The sequence below is a fragment of the Camarhynchus parvulus genome, chromosome 2, assembly GCF_901933205.1.
Source record: "Camarhynchus parvulus chromosome 2, STF_HiC, whole genome shotgun sequence".
NCBI classification, from domain to species: domain Eukaryota; kingdom Metazoa; phylum Chordata; class Aves; order Passeriformes; family Thraupidae; genus Camarhynchus; species Camarhynchus parvulus.
This window is the reverse complement of record NC_044572.1, coordinates 117,421,862-117,443,750: the sequence shown is the minus strand read 5'-3', so window position 1 is coordinate 117,443,750 and position 21,889 is coordinate 117,421,862. Positions and strand designations below refer to the sequence as shown.

Genomic DNA, 21,889 nt, shown 5'->3' with positions numbered 1-21,889 from the left:
CCGGCGTGCGGTTGCCGCGGCAACCAGGGGCGGGCGGCGCGCGCGGGCCGGGAGCTGAGGGGAGAGCGGAGCCGGGGCCGGAGCCGGGCCGGGGGCGCTTCCTACCGGGAAGGAGCCTGGAACGGGGCTCGGTCCGAGCCCGCCATCAGAGCCGCCTTCCTACCCGCCGTGCTGGGAGGCGGTGGGTGGCGTGGCCGCGGGACGGGGAGGGCGGTGTGAAATCGAGCGGCTGTAGGTAGGAAGGAGCTGGGGGACCGAGGGAGGGGAGACCTGCCCGGCTGCCCCTCGCTTGTTCTGCTGGGTTTGGAAAAAGGTCTGAGAAGGGGCTCTGAAAGGTGTTTTTTAAATAAAAAGCAAGAAACTCACAGTAGAAAAACAGGCAACCCACGATGTCCTTTCAGCTCTTCTTCATCCTCACTTTTTAAAATAAAAGTAAAAAGCAAATCCCCTATGGATAAAGGAGAGCTACTGAGCCTCAGATTTGTTTACTAAGAAAGGAAGTTTCTTCTGCCTTCACAGCCTCGATCTTGGCTTTTCTTCAGTTTCTCCTAATTGTAATTCTGGCAGGGAGGATTCTCTATGCGAGGTTTAGCACTGGGATGCTTTTTGCTGTCTCCTCAGTTGTTCTGATACGCTAATGTAGGGCTTTTTGTCTAAGCTATAATACGTAATATACATTGGTATAATTACTGGCTGTGAAAAATGCATATTTTATGATTGGCTTTTCGCAAATATTAAAATTAATATTATATGTGTTGTGTTAGAAAGTAATGCTGTATTAATTCTCTTAAGTAGTGTGTTAAATATAGTTTTGGGTTATAAAAAAAATGTTAAAATAGAAACTATGCTATGTAGGATACTTTTTTTAAAGAAAGGACTTGCAGCGAAATAGCGGCCACAGGACATCTCAATCTTTCAGAGAAAAAGAATTTATTGCTCCATTATCAGAAGAAATTAACTTCTTCCCACCTCGAAGGTGCTGTAAGGATTAATAGCAAGAAGTTGACGATGACCAGACAGAATCCTGTATTTGAATGGAATTTATGCATAATGTATTAAGTGTATGAATATGCAACAGGTTATTGTTTTTACGGGTTAATCCTTTGTTAACGTGTGTCCTTTCTTGGGCTTGTGCTGCCCAGAAAAAGTACCCGGACATCTGTAACTCTTTGTTTCTATTGTCTCATATTGTCCTAATTCAAATTGTCCAAATTCTTATTACTCTAATTGTATTACTATTTTTATAACCATTTTATTACTATTAAACTTTTAAAATTTTAAAAACAACTGAATGGCAGTTTTCACACTGGCTAAATAGGTGGCCTTTCTATTCTGAGTCATTAAGTTATATCCATTAGGGTATCTTTATCCCCAGATTGTTTATGCATCCCATTCAATATTAGCTGCTGGCCTTCTTCCTTCTCCCCTATTCTGTCACTTATAAGCTCACTTATATGAGCCAGAGTTTGGAAAAAAAGTTAGTCTTGTGAGTGCCTCTGTAATATGACTTAGTAGGAAAAACTCACAGTTTTTGACTGTGCAGAACTTGCAGTTGTGTGCATGACAAAAATGCTGTGCAGATATATAGGGAGTCCTGTAGCTTAATACCACCTCTCACAGCCTGTAAAACCTGTTACAGTCTCCTGTACTTTCTAATTTATACTCAGATTATAAGCTTCCATTAACTAGCTACTATGTGAGAGAATTATGCCTGCTGTGGAGCATTGTGCTCATATTTCTGTAGGAAAAAGACAAAAACCTAGGATATAATATTCTTAAGCGAACTGAATCAACAAATCAAATAGAAAAAAAATGTTTTAAATATTTATTAATACACCAAAAACTTGCTAAAATGTCAGCAAGAAAAGGGGTAGGTTTTTTTAAGCAACATAGTATCACTGTAAAAGAAAAGAGCATTGGTGAGGATATGTCAGATTTGAAGTACACATCTTTGTTGAAGATCTGGGATAGAAGTAGTATAACATTTTTCTTTTTGTTTTTAAGGCATTCTGTAATACTGCTTAGAAGAGCACGTGGAATACAGTATTAAAAGAAGCAGTAGAGCAGCTTGACCTATTACAGAACCATGGTTCGACTAACAATGGACCTAATTGCTAAAAATGCTGGTCACAAGAACCGTAGTGAAGAGGATTTTGGACAATATGTGCAAAAACTAACTCATCTGAATTTATCAGATAAAAATATAGATTCAATTGTAAGATTTGTTTTGTATTATTCCTTTTAAACTGGCTACTCTAATGTTTTGTAGTTACTGTTAAGATGAGGTGTTCATTGTTGGAGAGACAAACATGGAAAGCCAAGTTTTACAGATTTGTTAACTCACAGCATAATCTTTTCAATCTATCTGTGATTTACTCCTTAAATTTCAGAGGAAGTCTGAGAAAGGAAAGGAGAGTTCAGGAACAGGAAATAACCCGAGTGAGGTTAACAAATTAGGACTGGTGTAGTGGCTTTTTCAAATTAGCCAGGTTAAAAATATACTTCTTTTTTTTTAAATTGCTCCCTGGGGCTTACTCATTTAAAAAATAATCCATGAGCTTTTTGTTTTCAAAGACTAAACCTGCAAACCTAACCCAGTCCTCCTTCCTCTGAGTTTAATAATAGGAAATGTATACAGGTTTCAATAAGTTCTGAGTTAATTCAGATCCCCTCAAGATACTGAGTGAGTTTTGAAACTGCTGAGCCCTGAACAACTGCATTGTTGAATGTGGTGAATTTCAATTTCTGCTCTAGAAGTGTGATTTCAGTCAAGAAGAAATTGCTTGTTCTGTGTGAACAGATGCTGCAAACAAACAGGTTTATTCAGCCACTCCTATGCACAGCCATAGTGAGTTAATAATTGGATCAGTCCATTTGATGGGGTCTGCTTCATCAGCTTTGACAGCAAAATTTTACAGAAACCTTCATGGGGAGTGGTCTTTTAGTTGTTTCATAGGAATGTGTTCAGAGAAACTCGACACTTGAGTGTAAACTTGAGTTCAGAAACACATTAAAACAGATTGAAGTACCAGGTTTTGTAAAAACCAATAATTCTTTGCCAAGAACAGGTTTCCAGTTATATCAGTGCAGTTTAATGGAGACAACTACAGAAAAAATTGTGCTTTTCTGAAATCCATGTGATGAAGACAGGGAAGGGAATGAAGTCACACTGGATGTGTCACACTGTATTTGCTGGTGATGCCTGTAGTCCTCAGATTCTGTAGGGCAAAATAGTAATGGCAGATTTCAGTCTTTAATCTGTAGATAACTGACAATATATAATAACTCTGGTTTTCTAGGAAAAATAGTTTTATGAAATGTTTACTAAAGGTGAAAATTTATAAATCATCCATCAGAATTTAAATATAAGAACAATCAATAGCTTCCAGAAGAAGGCAGTGACTGAATGTTAAGTAGCATGTTGTTGTTTATTTCAGGGTGACCTCTCTTTTTGTAAAAATCTGAGAGTTCTGTATTTATATGATAACCAAATCAACCAAATCCAGAACTTGGACTTTGCTTCAAACATAACGCACCTTTATCTGCAGAACAATCGTATTTCAAGTATAGAAAATCTCTCACCACTGAAAAAACTTGAAAAACTGTAAGTTGAAAATAATGTATTTATTTTACTACTAAAAAGAATAGTTATGACACTTAGGAAATTTTTAAATTTATGCATCATTAAAGTCCTTTCAGCTCTTAAATTTTGCTTTTCAAGTAGAAGCAATTACTTACTGTTTTTCTATGAGATGTTCTGTGATAAAAGTAATATCATCTTGACATATATTTGCATTTAAATGATTTTATTTTTTCAGTCTAGTAATATTAATAATAATAGCAGTAGATAAAACTGCAAAAAACTGCTTGAATCACTTAAGTGTATATTCTACTTGTATGCTAGGTTATTTACTTTAGCTATCATAATTTCCAAGTATTATTCAATAATGCTTGGAAAATATTTTTCTCTATATATTGAAGTCTTGTGTTTACTCTTACTTTCAAAGGATATTAAATCTATTTTGTGGTCTATTCTGTAGGTATTTAGGAGGCAACTATATCACAGTAGTAGAAGGTTTGGATAAAGTAGGAGAACTGAGGGAACTACATATTGAAAGTCAACATCTCCCTCCTGGTGAAAAGCTTCTGTTTGATCCAGTATCTCTTAACTCCCTGGCAGTAAGTATATTTTGAGAATTACAACGAGCCAATTATCAGGAGATCAGTATTTTTAGGAGAAATTATTAGGAGTTGATCATTCTGTGTTTTCCTCCTTTGCCAACTGGTGGCGTTATTTCAAATTCTACCGAGACACTCCCATCCTAATTCTTTTATAAGGTGTCCAGCAAATTCTATTTCATCTTTTTTTCATTATGAAGGATGAAAATGAGAATCAAGAGAGAGAGGAAATAAGGAAGTGTGTGGATGCCCTACACCAACAGAATGTGAATTAACTAAAAAAGGGATTGGAATTTATCACTTAGTTTTCTTAGTCTGTTTCATTTGTAGTGAATTAATTTGTTGATATTTCAGTGATTTGATTGGTATAGTTGTTTATTTATTGCCTTTTGTATTTCTGTAGAAAAATTGAATAGAAAAAAAAGGCACAAACATATTTTTCTTCCTGGGTATTAAGAACAACACAATCAAAAGCATTCAGTTTTAGTTCTGCAGTTCTTCTATGTTGCGTTATGCCAAGAGTTCAGGAAATCTCTTTGAAGTTGTCTTTCAACATTTTAATTGCTCATAAAACATATAGTTGAAGAGGTTAAAAAGTAGGATTTATTTGCTAATGGATGTAGTTCTGTACTATAAAAATTCCTCTTGCTGTATCTCCCATAGTGTAGTCAGGGCTTGATAAGCCTTTTTTTTTTTTGTGAAGATGAAAAACTCACTAAAAAGTGAGTTCTTTTGTTCACATGTATATCATAAATATTTGACCTAGCTCTATTTTTTCCCTGTTTTGAGATTATGTAATCCAAGACATGCATTGCTATTTTTCTTTAATAGAGATGAGTCATTACTGTGAGAGCATTTGTACTTTGTTCCTTCTATATTGGAGAAATTATCAAAGTAAAGGGAAGTTTTACAGCTGTAATCTTCCCAGGATAATAATGTATAATAAATTCTTCCATATTTTTCAGCAGCCTGGTTTAGATTTTGTTCTTTGTGGCTTTTATTTAAGGCCTTTTGATCTGTTGGTTTGGGGTTTTTTTTCTGTTTTCTATGAAACAACTTTGCATTCTCAATGATGCAACATCTTTGTGGAGGCTAAATGTAAAAATGTTCTATTTTATCCTTTAAGTGTTAAGTGTTTGGAGCCTTTTTAAGGAATTGCTTTTTACTTCTTAATCTGTTTCTGGCTCTTTTAATGGTGTCAGAGATAAAAGAGATAAAATCATGAGGCTGTATAGCTCTGTGTGTACCACGGGCAAATGTTTGGATGATGACAATGTCATGAATCTGACTGAGAAGATTAATTTTATGAACTGTGTTTATCAGGATGATACTGGTAATTTCCATCTGCAGTGTAGGTCTTGGTCAAATTTTTGAAGGGGGTTAGTTTTCCTGTATAAACTGCTGAAATAGAGATTTTTCCAAATCATGGTAAGTCTTATTTCTTGGATTAGGAGTCCCTTGTCATTTTCTAGAGATATAAACTTTTTCCTTTTATGTGAAACTACATTAGTATTTCCTGAGATAAACAACTGAAACACATTTAGATTTTTGTCTAAAATGTAAAGATCTCTGTAACTATTGTCTGTTACAAATGGCAAAGTGCAATATGTGGCTCAGTACTGTTCCAGAGAAGGGGTAAGGATCAGAGGTTTGTAGGATCTAGCCTGGGAGAAAAGCAGTGTAGTCCAGCTGTTAAATGAGACTATGTGGGTAACACATATGGGCTTCAGCTCTGCAGTTCAGATGCAATCTTGGGGCCCACAGTAGAAGAAGAACATGGACCTGCTGGAGCAAGTCCAGAGAGGGCACAGAGAGGATCAGAGGGCTGGAGCACCTCTCTTATAAAGACAGGCTGAGAGAGTTGGGCTTGTTCAGCCTGGAGAAGAGAAGGCTCTAAGGACACCTTATATCAGCATTCCAGTACCTAAAGGGGGCTTATAAGAAAGCTGGAGAGGCACTTTTTACAAGGGTGTCTTGTGATAGGGCACAGGATAATAGCCTGAAGCTGAGCAAGGGCAGGTTTAGATTAGCTATTAGGAAGAAATTCTCTGCTTGTGACTGTGGTGAGACACTGGAACAGATTGCACAGAGAAGTTTGGATGCCCCATCTCTGGAAGTGTTCAAGGCCAGGTTGGGTGGAGGTCTGAAGAACCTGGTCCAGTGGAAAGTGTCCCTGCTCATGGCAGGAGGCTGGAACTAGGTGATCTTTAAAGTCCATTCCAACCCAAACCATTCTATGATTCTATAAAAATGCAGCCAGTTTCAATGCGTGTTTCATACTTTAAAAGTAGAGTTTGTAGCAGAACTCTGTAAAGAATTTGAACGTGTTTAAAAAAACCCAAAAATTCTGTATTTACTAAGAATTTCTGAAATAATTGAGAAACAATCTTACTTTGGTTTCACTTCAAAATAAATTACATTTTAGGACAAGGTGGAACACCACCATAAAACAATCCACCATAAAACAATCTGTATGGTGTGTGGAGGTGGTGTTTGCATGTTTCTTCTTCATATGTTTGTTCATCTTTTAAGATAATTTTCTGTAATAATTTGCAACTTGACTCATACATGGCATGAAAAAGATATTTATTTTTCTGCTTTTCTTCCTTCAGAAATCTTTGTCTGTATTGAATATCAGCAATAACAACATTGATGAATTAGAAGAACTGGCAGTTTTGGAAAATCTTTCTTATCTTAAAGCAGTCGACAATCGACTTAAACATATGAAGGTATTAAAGTAAATATTTGTTATATTAAGTATGGGTGTTCAGGAATTAGTCACATTCATCCTTATCACTAAATATATAAGTAAAAAGAAATTTTACTTCTGCAGTTACTAAATCTGACTTGTCAAGCATGCTCTCTTTTCTCATATAAAAATCTTACTGAGAGTAAAAGTGGAGAAGCATTTACCTAGGATGTAAAAATTTATAATTTTATTAATTAATACTGAAATGAATTGGATTAAATAGTAACCGAAATCACCCAGACAAAGTCTTGATTGAAATAAACTCTTTATTTTCGGGTTTGCCTAATCATTTTATTTCCTTAGTAAACTTAACTTTCATTGGTTAGTAATTATTAAAATAACTATTCTTATTACTTCTGAGAACACAACATATTTTTAACTGATTGTTGAGAGAATTTGACAATTGTCTTTACGAATGAGGAGATTGCAGTATTTTGTATGCATAACCTATCAGTTTTCTAGATGAATTTCCTCTATTTGGACTCTTCATTTTTTTACACAGTAATATTAAAAAATGTTGAATTATGCCCTTCTTTTTTACTACAGAACTAATAATGCTTTGTATTTCAAGTCCTGGCTGGCAGTTGTGATTGAATTTACATCAAAACACAATTCCTGTAGGCTTTCCCTGACTAATTAAATTCACATTGAATATGTTGGTTACATCAAAATAGCAAAAAGCTTTTTTCAAATAGGCAATCTCCCCAAATCTTCCCTTTTTTAAAGGAATCAATTTCTGAATAAAATATATTACAAAAAAATTATGTTGGCTCTTTCTTTCTTATAAATAAAATATATTTCTGTTGTAACGATCTTAAAAGAAAATTGTCATAGCCAAAGAACCAATTAATTTTAAGAATGAGGATGCCAGTTTGGAGACAGCATTTTCAGTATCTTAGAGGAAAAACCACTATCCTCTGAAACAGAATAAGAAGAGGACAAAATGAGTGCATTATTCAGTAACTGTGTATATGTAATTTATTCTTTATTAAATTTCATTATTTAATCATCAGGAAAACCAGAATTACATTTACCCAAATCAGTTAGACCTGAAGATTTCTATGTTATATAGTCACAACTGTTGAAAAATTATACAATTAGCATTTGAGTTTGCTTTACACTTGTACTAAGCTCCAGTATATTTTGAAAGTGACTGTTCTGTGTGTTTTCTAAACAATCTCCAAGTTTTGAAATATATGGAACAGGGAAAGTGTTTCTATTCTTATCTTTGCAGATCTGCACAATTAATGAACATATCAAATGTGTTTGATATATATTGTCATGCAGGTGGATATTCAACTTTCCAGCTACAATTGCTGAGTTTTAAGGGATTGCATTTTGGTAGTCTCTACTTATCGCTGATATAAATTCTTAAATAAACAAAAACCAAACTGTTCAAAAAAGCAGTAAGCCATGAAAAGTATTTTTTAAAAAGTCAGTTTTAACTCTGTGTAAGAGGCTTTAGCTCACAGTGAACATCTAGCAGGAGAACAATCTTATACAGCCACTGGCTGTTCAATAAATAGCTGAGGGAAGTTTGGAGTATATTTCAATACTTTTTGCATCCCTGAATTTCATGATTGCATGGCATACATTATTCTACAGCTGTGAAAGCTGCAAGGATTTTAGGGGTATACAGTTCTTCACACTTAATTGGTTCTGCTGGCTGAACTTGTTACATGCAGCAAAGGTTCTGTCATTCCCACATGAGCTGCCATCCTTCTCTTCCCACTTGCCCCTCTGTTATCAGAACTCTGATGTATACCTCTTTTTCATGCCAAAAGCACTATATCCCCTGTTTTCCCTTTCTTGCTTTGCCATCATTGTCATCAAGAACTTCCCCAGGAATCAGGAATGTCTGGCATTGATCAGAGATCATGGCAGTGCCACATGATAGGGAAGTGTCAGAGAGCTCTGTACCCAGCTGTGCTTCACCTGGTGGGAAGAGAAGCTGTAGAGGAGCTACCTGTGTCTGAACTGCAGGAATAACATGGAATCTTTGAGAAAGAGGAAAATATGAAGGGCACAAGAAATGCATGAAATACAATCTTATGTAGTCTTTTCTCACTTTTGTGTACTTAGTAGAATTATTTTATATTTTAAAATTTCTCTCAGTTTTTTCACTTTATTATGAAAACCCATATTCCTTTGATTTCTTACCTATGCCACATTGATTTCAGCATAGTTAAAAACTAGGACTAATAAATTCAATAAATTCAAGTATTTAAGATCGTCGCTAATACTGGGCTTTGTTAGCATAATTAACAGACATCAAGGCATATGACCTTGTTTCACTCGACTGAAGTTTATATAATTCAGTCTGAACAGTAGACAGATGAAAATCAAGTAATGTTTCTGAATTCATGCAAAATAACTATGACTAGCTACCACATGCAAAAAGTATGTCTCAGGTCAGTTACCAAAAATATAATTGATTTTAATAGAAGTGGCTTTTATTTGTTTTCTATTGCTTGCTACTTCATTTATTCATCATATTGGGGTTCTGGTTTGCTTTATTCAGGATCACAAGGTCTTCTAGACTGCAGTGTACTTGAGTTGGAATTAAGGAAATTTTTTAAAACACTATGTCTATTAAAAAAAACCTCACAACTATTTCTTTTTACAAAAAGCCAAAATATAATTTATTCCTTAAGTTCATTAGTTTTGGAAATATTATGAGTTGTGCAAGTCTTTGGATAGATAGAAAAAAATATAGCTAGAAATTCCTGGAAAAATCTGTATTTCCCAAGTCTTTAATTTATTCAACCTCTGCCCAGTATTGATTATGACAAGAGATATCACAAAAGATGAATTCATTCGCTTTAGAATTGAGTCAGGAACAAGAGAAAAATTATAGATTTTCTCAAATAGATTATGACAGGTAATCAAACTGGTGACAAATGGCTGTCTGTAGATGTAGTTGGGGCAGTTGGATTAGACATTTCCAATAAAAACTGGAGCATACTGGTCAAATACCAATTCTTAAATGGCCACTGTTAATTGGTAAGAAAGTTATTGCCAGCACTACAGCTGCCTACTCAGGCACTTGCCCTTCCCCCTCCCCACCCTCCCCAATGGAATATAATTTGCTCGTCAGTATTTTGTAGCAGACCTCAAAGTGATAGCATGACATGATCATTTATCAAATGGAGCCTGCCCACAAGAGTGTCTGGTCCCTTTAGTACAGCTTATTGAAAGGCTGGGAAGTGAAAGCACTTTATTAGAGACAGGAAGGCAATGAACAACTAGAGCGTATCGAAAGGGTAATCATATTTCAGCACAGGATTAGTGTGCTCTTAGATAAACATACACTGCAGTAAGCATGTTCAGGGTCATTTATCAAGTAAGTAACAGCTAACAAAAATCTACAGGACTCTGTATACATTCATCAAAGTTAAACTGTATACATTTTGTTTCAGTCATGGACAATTTTGTGTTGCAAAACTATTACTTGGAAAAATTCTTTCTAATGAAATCTAGAACACATTATAGACTTCAATGATAGTATCTGAATGCATAGGTAAGGATAAATAAATATACTTGCTAAATGATTTTTTTTAGTAAGTCTAGCCTAAAATATTTTGCCCCTAAATTTTGTTTGTGATTAAGCGTTAGCACCTAAACTGGGGGGGTTATCACGTTGCTATCCTGATACATATGATTAAGCTTTGCTGAATAACATTACAAGAATTGTTAACATTTCTTCATGTGGACTAGTCCTCAGACTTTCTTGCATTGTTTTATCAGTCTTGATCCTCACAGAACCAGACTTTTGCTCTCTAGTTTTATAAAAATACATTTTTATCACTGAATAACAATAGATGATATCACCATCATCATAGATAGACCAAAAATTACATGGTTTGGGGGTATGAGGCTGTGCTGCCACTTTCTCTTCCACATTATTTTTCTAAACATGTATTATATAGCTGATAGAATATTTCCAAGAGGATTTTCTACTACAGGAGATAAGGCAGCAAAAGCAGAATTCTCCCTGCTTGTGTTACCCAAGCAAATTTCTAAATTTGAAGGAGCTAAGAGATATCTACATTGCTAGAGACTTCATTGTTGGCAGCAAGCTACAAAGTTTTACACCCTCTGCGCTTTAGAATCCATCACAGCATGATCAGTAGAATTTTCCAAATTATTACAACATTAGAACATAAATCCTCTCTCCTATTTATACCTATTGTCTTGAATCCCTCCTTAAGCTTTTCACATAATACAAGGAAAACCTGTCAAGAGTGAAAGTTAAATGAAATTTTGGAAAGAAAGTATCTCAGAAAGTAAGGTGTCTAGTAGAAAGGACCAATCTGATAAAGTTTGCATGTTTGCAACTTGGATTTATTGTATTTGAAAGACAGAGTAGTTTCATCTAGGTCATACTGCCCCTGGGTAAGCAGACAGAAACAGAGACAGAGAAAGGTATATTTCACTAATTTCACTGTGTAGGCCAATACTGTAACTGACCACCCACAGTTAGGTAGGGGGGAATTACTGTTTCTCCTGTAAAATACAGTTCTACATATATAAAAAGAGAGAGGCAGTCCACTGTGGATTGCATGATTTTTAGCTTTTTTTTTTTTAGTCTGCATTTTATCTGTATAAGGTATTTATTCTTCCGCACAATGATACTCTTAAGGGCTCCTCTGTAAGACCTTGGGGATGCATTAACAGACATTGTGTATAGTATGAGTTTTTTCATTGCTAGTTCCTAGGCTTTGGGTGCTTATCAGTGGGATTGAAATGGTAATTTTCCATAGCTGGCATTACCATATCCTTAAAAATGCAGCATCTTCCAACATCATTGTTTTTTCTGTGCAATTTTGATATATTCGGGGGATGCTGTTAACCACTTTGTTTGAAAATGTACATTCTTAATGTGCATAGTACATGTGAATAGTCTCATTGAAGTTATTTCTGTGTGCAGGATTTGGGCCTGGCTGAACAAATCACATTACTGTTGAATTTAATTTTGGAGGGGGAAACATAATCACAATGTTCTGTTGTTGTTCCAATTGCAGGATTTGGAGGGTGTATTAAAAAAATGGACAAAGCTACGCAGAATAGATCTTACAGGAAACCCCATCTGCCAAAAACCAAAGTACAAGGATAGGATTATAGTACAGTCACTGACTTTAGGTAAAAAATTAAATCGATAGCCCACCCATAACCCCCCGTCTTTTAGGAAACAACTGAAAAAGTAATTGTTCTTGAGTAGCACTCTGCATGTAAACACAGTTACTGCTATAGATAGTTATGTCAAATCATGAGCTTTTAATTTATGTAGAAAGCTAAAATAGCTTATGTAATCAGCTTCACAAGCCATCTTGCTTGGCTTTTGATATTAGTCATAGTAATAATTTGTTTTATAATAGATGATTGGTGAGATTGCTACAAGACAGTTTTTTGTGTTCATATTCCAGATGTTGTGAAATTGATTTTCAAAGATCAGTTATATCTATTCCCCTATCAATTTGTAGTAGTTGCTAAAGTGTTTTTGTTGTACAGTGCCAGTTATGCATATCCCACCTTGCTGTGTTTGAATTTGTCATATAACATTCATCCTTAAACTCATAAGCAGTTCACACTTATGTTGTGAGTATATTTGTTAATCTTAACACTTATGGTGCAGTTTTTATTATTATTTTGCATAAAATCTTAGCATGAAAGGAAGAAACTGATTCTTCTATATCTAAATATTTATACTGTAGAAATAAGTAAAAAAAATCGGCTATTTTTTCCCTTTTTTTGGATAAAGATGGCAATTACTTTTAAAGTTATACTGACAGAACTTGGTTTTTCTCAGAGCACAAAATATTGGCCATTAAGAAAAAGAAAAAGCCTATCTGTACAATGAAAATAATAGTGCTTTAGGACAGTTCTAATGCAACCTAAATTTGTGGCCACATGAGGTATTTCATTTGGGCTGACTCAAACGTGCAGATGCAACAAATGAATCATAGAGCATAAGGTTTATGGCACCTGAGTGAGCAAAGTTAACCTTAGAGAGGCAAATCTGTGTGACTGTCTCCATGATCAGTAGAATTCCTTGATTGCTAAGATATGCAGTTTCCCTTTCCACCTGGATTTCTGCATCTATCTATACCCTGTGTAAGAGCTTAACTTTCCTGTAGAATATTATAGAAAGTCTTGCATTTTTACAAAATGTGAAATATGTATATTTCCCTTGAAATTTATAAAACTGTAGATTTTTTTTTTTGTAATTAAGACATGTTAACTCTCTCTTGCAGCTTGAATACGAATATCAGTCTTTATTGGATATTCTTTTCTTTACCAAAATACTAGAAAAAGGAAAAAAGACTTGAAGAGAATTAATATAGAGCCAATACACATTACCTACAACTTTGTATAATACTTTAGTTCACTTTGTATCACAGAAAATGTTCTCTTGCAGAATCCCTGGATGGGAAAGAAATTCAAGAAATGGAAAGACGTTTCTTAATGAATTGGAAAGCCTCCAGAGCTGCCAGAAAAAAAAGCAATGAAAGAAAGACTGATGAACAGGCAGCCAATGTAGAATTTTGTAAGCAAACTAATCAATTACTTCATGCTTATTTAAAACTTACAGAAATCATAAAATTACAGCTAAAAATAAATATACTAAGAATTGTTTATAAGACACTTCTACCAGTGATGAGTCCAAAAGACTTGAGTAGAAATGGGGCTTTTAAATATAAAATTTAATTTTAGCCCTAGTTCATATATAGTTTTTTTTTCCTCACATCCCAATCACCCAGAATTATGGAAAGGGGTAGCTAGTGCATTTTGATTGTGTAAATATTCACATTTACATCCATATTTTTAAAATGTTGGGCATTCTAGAATGCATGAAACGCATAAAATATATCAGACTTTTAAAATCTATTTGCTTATACTTATGGGATTTCTGTATATTGTCAGTCCTTTAAAGGCCTTTGCAAGATACATGTCTAGCAAAAGTCCAAGTTTTTAACTTTGAAAGAAAAAAAAATGTCTGGGAGGTAAAAAAGCCTTAAACCCTTTTTGAGGTTTAAAGCAACCTGTTCTTCAAGTGGGAAAACAAATTAGTTTTGAAACTCAAGCAAAACCTGAAATAAACTTGGAGTTTTTTTAAGAAGAGTGGGAAGGTGGTGGTTGTTACAGTTGGTTGCAGGTTAAAACATAAATGACTTAATAGCATGTCTTGCTGTCTTGGATACAGATATTAAACTTGAAATTATTCGAAATTGTTTAAATTACCACATTTATAAAATAAAACTGGGGACATTTACACTGTTGCTTTCAGAAAATAATATGTTATTTTTGAAGACATGAAGGCTGATGCTCTGCATGCCAGCACCAGCCCTAAAATAGTTGGAGTCTGCTCATTGTTTGGAAGCCATATGTAAAAGGCAATGGTTCTGAAATTGTCTTTTGAATAACTACTGATATAAGGAGGTGCTATGCAATTGAATTTACTTCCTTTCAAATAACTACCTGAATAGGAATACCTGTTTTAACATTCACCTTCATCAGTGTTTGCAGCACCTTCTATAACTCCATTCAAAGTTTTCTGTTTTCAGTTATCAAATTTGAGGTATTATACCTTAAGGTTCATTGCATTGTTTTCTATAACGAGATGTATTGGAACCTGTGATCAATCACACTGAATATATATCATTTGAGTTGGGATATTGAATTGATCCTTTTTTTTTGTTTGTTTTCTGCAGCTGTCTTTGAAGCACCTTATTTCACAATTCCTCTTCGCCCCAGTCCCTCTGTGAAAGAAAAAAAAGAAAAACTAGATTTTTTAGATTTGGCTCACAAGCAGAAAGGTGAAAGAAAACCTCTGCCAAGAATCCGTGAAAGAAGAAGTCAGATGAAAACTCAGGTGCGTTTCTCAAACAACTTCCTTTTAGTTATGTTGGTTATTGCTTGTCTGAAATAATTTTTTTAACCATGTTATATTTATTGTCTTTATTTCTTTGAAAGACAGGATAAGAGATTTCAGTTTCTGGTTACAAATCAGTGGACTAGCTAATAGCAGTAACTCTAATGTTACTAGTTTCTGTCATATGCATTTAATTGTAATAATTTTCCACAAGGGTAAAATAATGTTGAAGTTAATTCTCAGAAGTAAGTTGAGGTGTGAGAACCATTGGTGAAGGGTGATGCTGTGGGCAGAATTATCTGGAGAAGGAGAAACAATCAATTTTCATCATTACAGCTTACTTCTAACAGCCATGCTCCAGTTTCACCTGTGGCAATAGTATAGTTAATAGTATTTGGGACCTAATATCACTCCTTCCAGATTTTCAATGCTATTTTTAACCTAACAGTTTTATTACTTATCAGCTGAACTAGCCAACAAAAAAACCCCACATCATTTATACAATGCTGTTGATAAAATAAATAAATGCATGCAACTACATAGGCATTTTTTTGTAATTAAATTAGTAAATGTAGTATTCTATTTTACATTCAAGTTAGAATTTATTTGTATGTTTGACAATTTAACTGAGCAATGTTTAATGCTATTTTATTTTTGACACCTTACCACTTTCCATTCCATGAGTTTTGTTTATTCTGATTATTTGGTCTGATTAAAAATAGCTGCCTTTCTGTTGAGAAGGGAAGAAGAATTGCAAATCACAAAGCTCCTCTCTTTCAAATAATAATTTTTATTCATCACAGGCAATGGATATATTCTGGCCTAAAGGAGAAATTGAATTTGTCAAATATGTACCCGTTATTGAACTTTTTTTCTTTCTCAGAAAGCACAAAGCAGTGGAGCAGTTAAAAACAAGAAGTGCAGAAACAATGTACTCATTATTATAAAAAATAATATTGTTAGTACTTCTATAGTAGTGCACTATTATTTTCTAGTGAATAGTACAGGCTTCTGAATTTTGGAGGATACAGACTAATACTCATGCCATATAAATGTTGGGATTTTTTAAATTCTATTGTAAGATGGGTTTGTCCACATGCTCAGTGTTGTGTCAGCTTGCATGTCATCTCTATTAGCATCCTGTCTTTTGGGCCAGGCTGAGTAAAACTGTGCTTTGCATTTACCATTCCCCTTAGTCTTAAAAAAGAATGGAACATGTGTGTACAATATCTTTTCTCCTGTAAGACCTTCTGCTATTCCCTTTGAGACAAAGCATTCTGATTCTGCTTCACAATGGCAAAAAGCTGAGCTTTGCTTGGCAAATATTTTCCCAGTATTAAAAATCTGGAATACAATCACAGCTCTGTTGAAATCCCTTTTGACCCTAGAAAGGCAAAGAGAGCACCTTCCATACTTGATTGAAATAAAATGTCTATATTTTTATTAATTAACATTTGTAAATTAAACAATTTAAGTGATTTTTTACTGGTAATCTAGAAGATTTTAGCCTGATTTCACAGAAAGGTTAGAAGAAACTGCAGTCACAGGACATGCATTCAATATTTTCTAAAAACTTCACAATGGGACTTTTATCTTAGATGCTGAAGGTTACTGTGCCTCACAATTTCACATGTAATCACTGATCCTGAGATGTATTCTAATCTTGTTAGTAGAGGAATTCCATAGAAACAAAAGTTTTAAAGTTTTGTGAATTCTTAGAACAAATATTGGGGAAAAACCCCAAAACCTCAAAAAATAGAAATATTCGTTCTCAGAGCTTATGCAGATATGAAAAAATGACAAATCATAGTATTCCCTTGTCAGATCCACTAATTAGGGATATACATGAATGTGCTCACAAGTAAAGGAAGGAATTTTTTTCAAACTGAACAAATACCTGTATTGTTTAATTGAAATTTAGTATCAGACCAAAGAAATTAGTGGGTCTTAATCCTAACCTCTGTGTTAGTCAAATAAATTATTCCAACAGATGTTTCCTCTTTCCCTATACATACTAGGTGATGTTTGACCTTGGCAACTGAAAAATAGCCATCAAATACCTTTCTAACGTACATCTAAGTTCCACTGAGGATTGCATGTAGCTTGAACAATGAAAAAGCCACTTAGATTACTAAAATATGTCATTAATCTTTCCTTTTTGATGATATAAAAACAATAGCAATTTTATATTGAATTTTAAGTTAGTTTTGAACAGTCAGAGAAAATTATGGATATTGGCAGGAAGTAATTAAAAGAAACCAAATCACTTAACTATTTTAAAGATACCTAATACCTTCCAATGGGATACACCATTATTAATGTTCCCTGAGTAGAGAAGTTGTTGACATTTTGATGTTGTAAACTTAATCTGTAACCAGCAGTTTCTGCCCACATTGCCTTACTCATGGAATTAAATATTGTGGTAGGTATTTGTAGCAATTCAGAATGTGGTGGGAAAGTCACCTTTTGTCCCTCCATTGCATGTAATGGGATTAGCAATGCGGAAATATCTTTAAATTATACAGTCAGCGTGTAATAAATACGGTGGATTGTGCCAATTAATTATAAACCACTCTGCTGCCACCATGCACATCATGAATATTTCAAGTTCTAGTCCAAAAGGAAGGAACTTGCAGTGAACAGTGTTAGTTGTCCCTCTTCTTAGGCAGATGCTTGTATGAACATTGTATTTAATTAATTAAATATTTATCAATGCCCTGAGTTGCAGTGATGTGTGTGGTCTGAAATCTACACAGGATAGTGTATATTTGATAACAGGTAGGAATGTGCATGTTCTGCATGTATACTGGGCTTTTGCTTATATGCATCTAACTAACATTATAATAAATAGAATTATTACAGCCTATTTTATGACAGGTTTTTGGGGTGAAATGATACTGAGACTATAATGATGTACACCCAAAACATAAGCTTTGCAATCATACACTTTGCATTACAGAATGGAGCTCTCCTATTTGAGAGGAGGGTGGGGAACTACGTTACCTCTGAGCGACATAATTCTTGTTTGCTTACTGAATATCAATTTCAGCAAACATCTGAAAATTCAAAAATAAAAAAATATCCTCAGTCTTAGCTGCAGGAGAAGGAGAAATACAGATTTAAGATATAAACCAGGGCAGTTTTAGCTGTGCACCCTCGAGTTGGTTTTAGCAGCAAAGAGCTTACAAGCGCTCCAAATGTATTCAGAATTAGGTGCATTAAATACTTAGAGATAACAGCTGGAGCACTTTGCCAGTGCTGAGAGCATGCAGGGAGTGCATAGAACAGACAGGGAGTGCCTTTTCTCTCTGCCCTCTCACTGCCTTTCCTTGGTGATGGTGTTGAAGGAAAAATGTAAACATCTTCTTAGTGAGGTCTACAAAGTACCAATCAGCATTTAGTGCTGAGGGCTGTGGAGGAGAAATGTAAGGAATTTACTTGTCGTTGAATTATTCAGCCATGACATAGGACGTGAAAGGAGTCACCACAATGCTAGATAAAGTGTAAGGATAATGAGATAAAGTGATGTTCTGAAATTAAATAGGATTGCTGAAGCAGAGACATTTGAATGAAGGTCAGGTATTAGAAGTTTCTGGTTACTGTGGCCCGTGTAAGGTCTCAGCAGGCGATTCAGCCAGTTTTAGTGGTTGGTTCCCCCTTTTTTTTTTTTTTTTTTTTTTTTTTTTTTTTTTTTTTTTTTTTTGTGGAGAATATGCACTACCTGTAGAAGTGAGTGTAAATACTTTTGCAGAGACATAATTGGTATTACAGTAATCTACAGCCTAGTGGTATTTTTGCTATCCATATTTACAGCCTTGCTGAATATGGTGCTGGATGATTCTCCCCATGATCATTCATACTCTGTTCAGAAGCAAAAATATAACTGTCTTCACAAACATACAAGACACAAACAATGGCATTATCTTCTGTCTAAACTTCTTTCAGTAGTGATAATTTTAAAAAACCAACAAAAAGTAGGTCTACTATATGCTACAATTGTAGTACTTAACACTGCCATGTCATCCAGTGTCCTAAAGGCAGTGATAAAAGGCATCCCTTTTTGTTGTGCCCTGCCTCCCCACTCCAGTTGTCTGTGCTGTGCCTGTGCCCAAAGCTGAGGAGGAGTAAGGATCTAAACTGTGCTGGCAGAACACGTGCACAGACCCCCTGTGCCCTTGAGAAGAGTACATTCTTTCAAGCAGACTGAGAGCACATTTGCTGGTGAGCAGATTGCCAGCTAGACTGTGCATACTCCTACATGTCTGGCTGACCAGATAGAGCATAGACATGTCCTTGCTGGGCAATCTGGCAGCAGCACATTTGCTAGCAATAGTCTGCTCCCTCTGCCAGGAGATAGGGGCCGTTTCCTGGATGTTTAGAAGACCAAATGGCACATGTGACTTGTCAGCAGCTTTCCAGGGCACATCTGGGGCTGCAGGCTGTCAGATGCTCTCAAGAACATTGAAACCCAGACTGTCTGAAGCCTTCTACATAAACTACATGAATATTTAGAATGCTTTAGGTTGGAAGATCATTGAGTCCAACCATAAGTCAGTAACACTTTAAACAGAATGCAGAATAAGAGGGGACTACTTAGTGATGTTACTGTGAGTTGTGTCTTGTAACTGGGTCCATCAAGACTGTATCAGGAATTAAATACTATTCTAGGATGGTAAACAAAAAGCAAACTCAGATCTTTGCCTATCTATTTTTCAGGTGTTACATGCTCACCCTAATAGTTCCTAGATAAATGAAACATTCAGTATGCAGTATTTATTTTTTTCCTGTCCTTAGATCTTTGTTGTCAGTACTTTTAGAGTACTGTTAAGACCTCAAAACTTCATAAAATTTTTGGTCTGCTGTATTAGCATTGCTCATTTTTTATTGTGTAACTGACAAAATTATAAATATCACTTTAATAACAAAAATATGAATCTAATTAGAAAACTGTTAAAGAAGTAATGCTGTGTTTTTAGGTTTTTAAAATACTGCAAGGGAGTTTGAAAAAGTAATTTGAGGTTAAAATAAAGACTGCTGCTTGAATAGGAATACACAAATAAATTCTGTCATTTCAGTATAATTCTGTTGAAGTCAGTTCCAATAATCTAATTTACTGCAATAATATAAACACTCTTTCAGTATTTGCCTTCCTGTATCCTGTCACACATTATGTAGGCACAATCCCCTCTCTGAAAAGTTGAAAGCAGCCGCTTTAACAAAGCTGAGGTGAAAACACAGTCACTGTGCCCTCATCTAGCAAGATGAGCTGCTACATTTTGGAGGACAGCACTGCAACCAGTAATTCCTTAGTAGCAGCTATACCTCCTCAAATTCACTTCCAGCACCTTGGGATGTATCCCATCCAGTGGCAAAGACTTGGATATGTCAGATTTACCTTATTGGTTCCTAAATCAGTCATCATCTACTGTTGGTAGAATTTCCCCCACCAGAAACTGTTCCTAGAACCTAAGAGGTGTGAGACCAGGCCTTACCAGTAAAGATTCTGATGCTTTTAGAGCTTCCACAGTACCATTGGTGTGTTAGAAGTACCAAAAGGAAAAAAATTAGACATCACTGCCCAAATACCTTCCCCCTTGATAATGCTGTTACCATAATCAGAATATATGTAAACACACAGTGCTTGAGTTACTGATCTAAAGCTCATATTTGAACTTCTAACCCATAGCCAATGAAAAAATCCTCTTTTTTCTAATGCTGTATTATTTGTTTCTATATGCAGGTATAAAGCAGTACACAGCACTGCCTGTGATACAGTTTAAAAGCCATACAGTTCCAAAGTCCTGAGATAGACAGGGGAAAAAATAGCCAGAAAGCAGTCAGTGTTCAAGATGTGCCCATTGATTTTTCAGGATGAGGATTCAGACATGATCTATTAATATGGGATAGTTATGTGATTGTATGCAGAGTGTAATTGGTAAAAGTTAAGTGCAGCTGAAAGGCTCTCCTCCCTGTTTTTATTATTTTTTATCTCAGTGTGGTGTGCAAAGTAGCTATCCTGACTAACAGAGCTCTGAGGCAAAATGATTAATTATGTGAACCTGATTATTTACAGTCACAAAATTATAAATGCTATATATTGTAACTGGAAGCAATACTTTTTACTTTGCTAGGGGAAAAAAACCAGTGATTTTTTTAAAGTCACTTGGCCTTGAAGAATTCTAGGAATTCACTGCTAAAAAAGTTGTATTTAAGCCTTACCTCTTCAATCAAACTACACTGTAACCAGACACTACAGAAATGACTGACTACATCTTTCTGTTCTCTTAATTCTGAGCAGAATTAATTGCTGCATCAAAACCAAGATAAATCCAAGCCAGCTGTGAAATGATCCATGTAATAGACTACAACTTTAAATCAAAAAGAGTTTTTAATCAATAAGCTCTTCCTTTCTTGGAGTGTTATGATGTTATACTGCTATAGTAAACACTGATTACATGTCCAGTAAAGTTGGGTATAATCAGTTACACATAGTTTGTAGGAAAATGTTTTGGAATAAAAGACTGACTCTTATCTGATTTTATTTATATGATAAATTGCTTTGATTATTAATAAGATTTTTTTTTCTTATAAGACTTGGAAATTAAAAGTATTTGATACACATCTGTGTAGGGAAAAATGTTAATACCCTTTTTGTCCATGGAAAAAGTCATTTTTGTAATAAAGGGATGTACAATACCCCAAATAGGCAGATTCTGTCAATTCAGAATATTCTGGTTTCAGGTTTGACATTGGGAAGAAAAACAAAAGGGCTTTCACTGCAGCAGCCAATAATCTTACAATAGTTAAAGATCTCTTTTTCTAATCAGCAGCATTTGATAACATTGCTTATCATTTTTATAGAAATGTTGAGTGCTCCCAGGAAGTGTTAATGACAACGGGAGCAATAGGTGCTTTCATTGGATTGTGACATGAAGATCTCACCTGTCTCCTCTGATCTCTCTGATGTAGGTTGAGGAGGAATCTGAAGCAACAACATAATTGTTTGAATTTTAAAAGCCAGAAGTTACAGGATGTGAAGATTTGGCCATTATTGATTTTCTTTTTCCTTTTTCTCCCTCAAAGCTTAC

At 35.0% G+C, this 21,889-nt stretch overlaps 1 protein-coding gene across 1 annotated transcript; it reads left to right on the top strand.

Moving 5' to 3' along the window:
• Nucleotides 1–2,086: 2,086 nt before the first annotated feature.
• Nucleotides 2,087–21,889, top strand: PPP1R42 (protein phosphatase 1 regulatory subunit 42). Its single transcript, XM_030943247.1, has 8 exons — nt 2,087–2,215; nt 3,438–3,604; nt 4,041–4,179; nt 6,792–6,908; nt 11,953–12,070; nt 13,347–13,475; nt 14,641–14,801; nt 21,771–21,889. Exons 1-8 carry the CDS (start codon nt 2,087–2,089, stop codon nt 21,798–21,800), a joined length of 990 nt encoding a protein of 329 aa, XP_030799107.1. The 3' UTR covers nt 21,801–21,889.

What these genes read in the sequence shown, in the direction of transcription:
- PPP1R42 (XM_030943247.1), top strand. Translation starts at nt 2,087, where the DNA reads ATGGTTCGACTAACAATGGACCTAATTGCTAAAAATGCTGGTCACAAG. An exon ending in ATAAAAATATAGATTCAATT is followed by an intron (nt 2,216 to 3,437) that starts GTAAGATTTGTT and finishes TGTTTATTTCAG; the next exon opens with GGTGACCTCTCTTTTTGTAA. An exon ending in GGCAGCCAATGTAGAATTTT is followed by an intron (nt 13,476 to 14,640) that starts GTAAGCAAACTA and finishes TGTTTTCTGCAG; the next exon opens with CTGTCTTTGAAGCACCTTAT.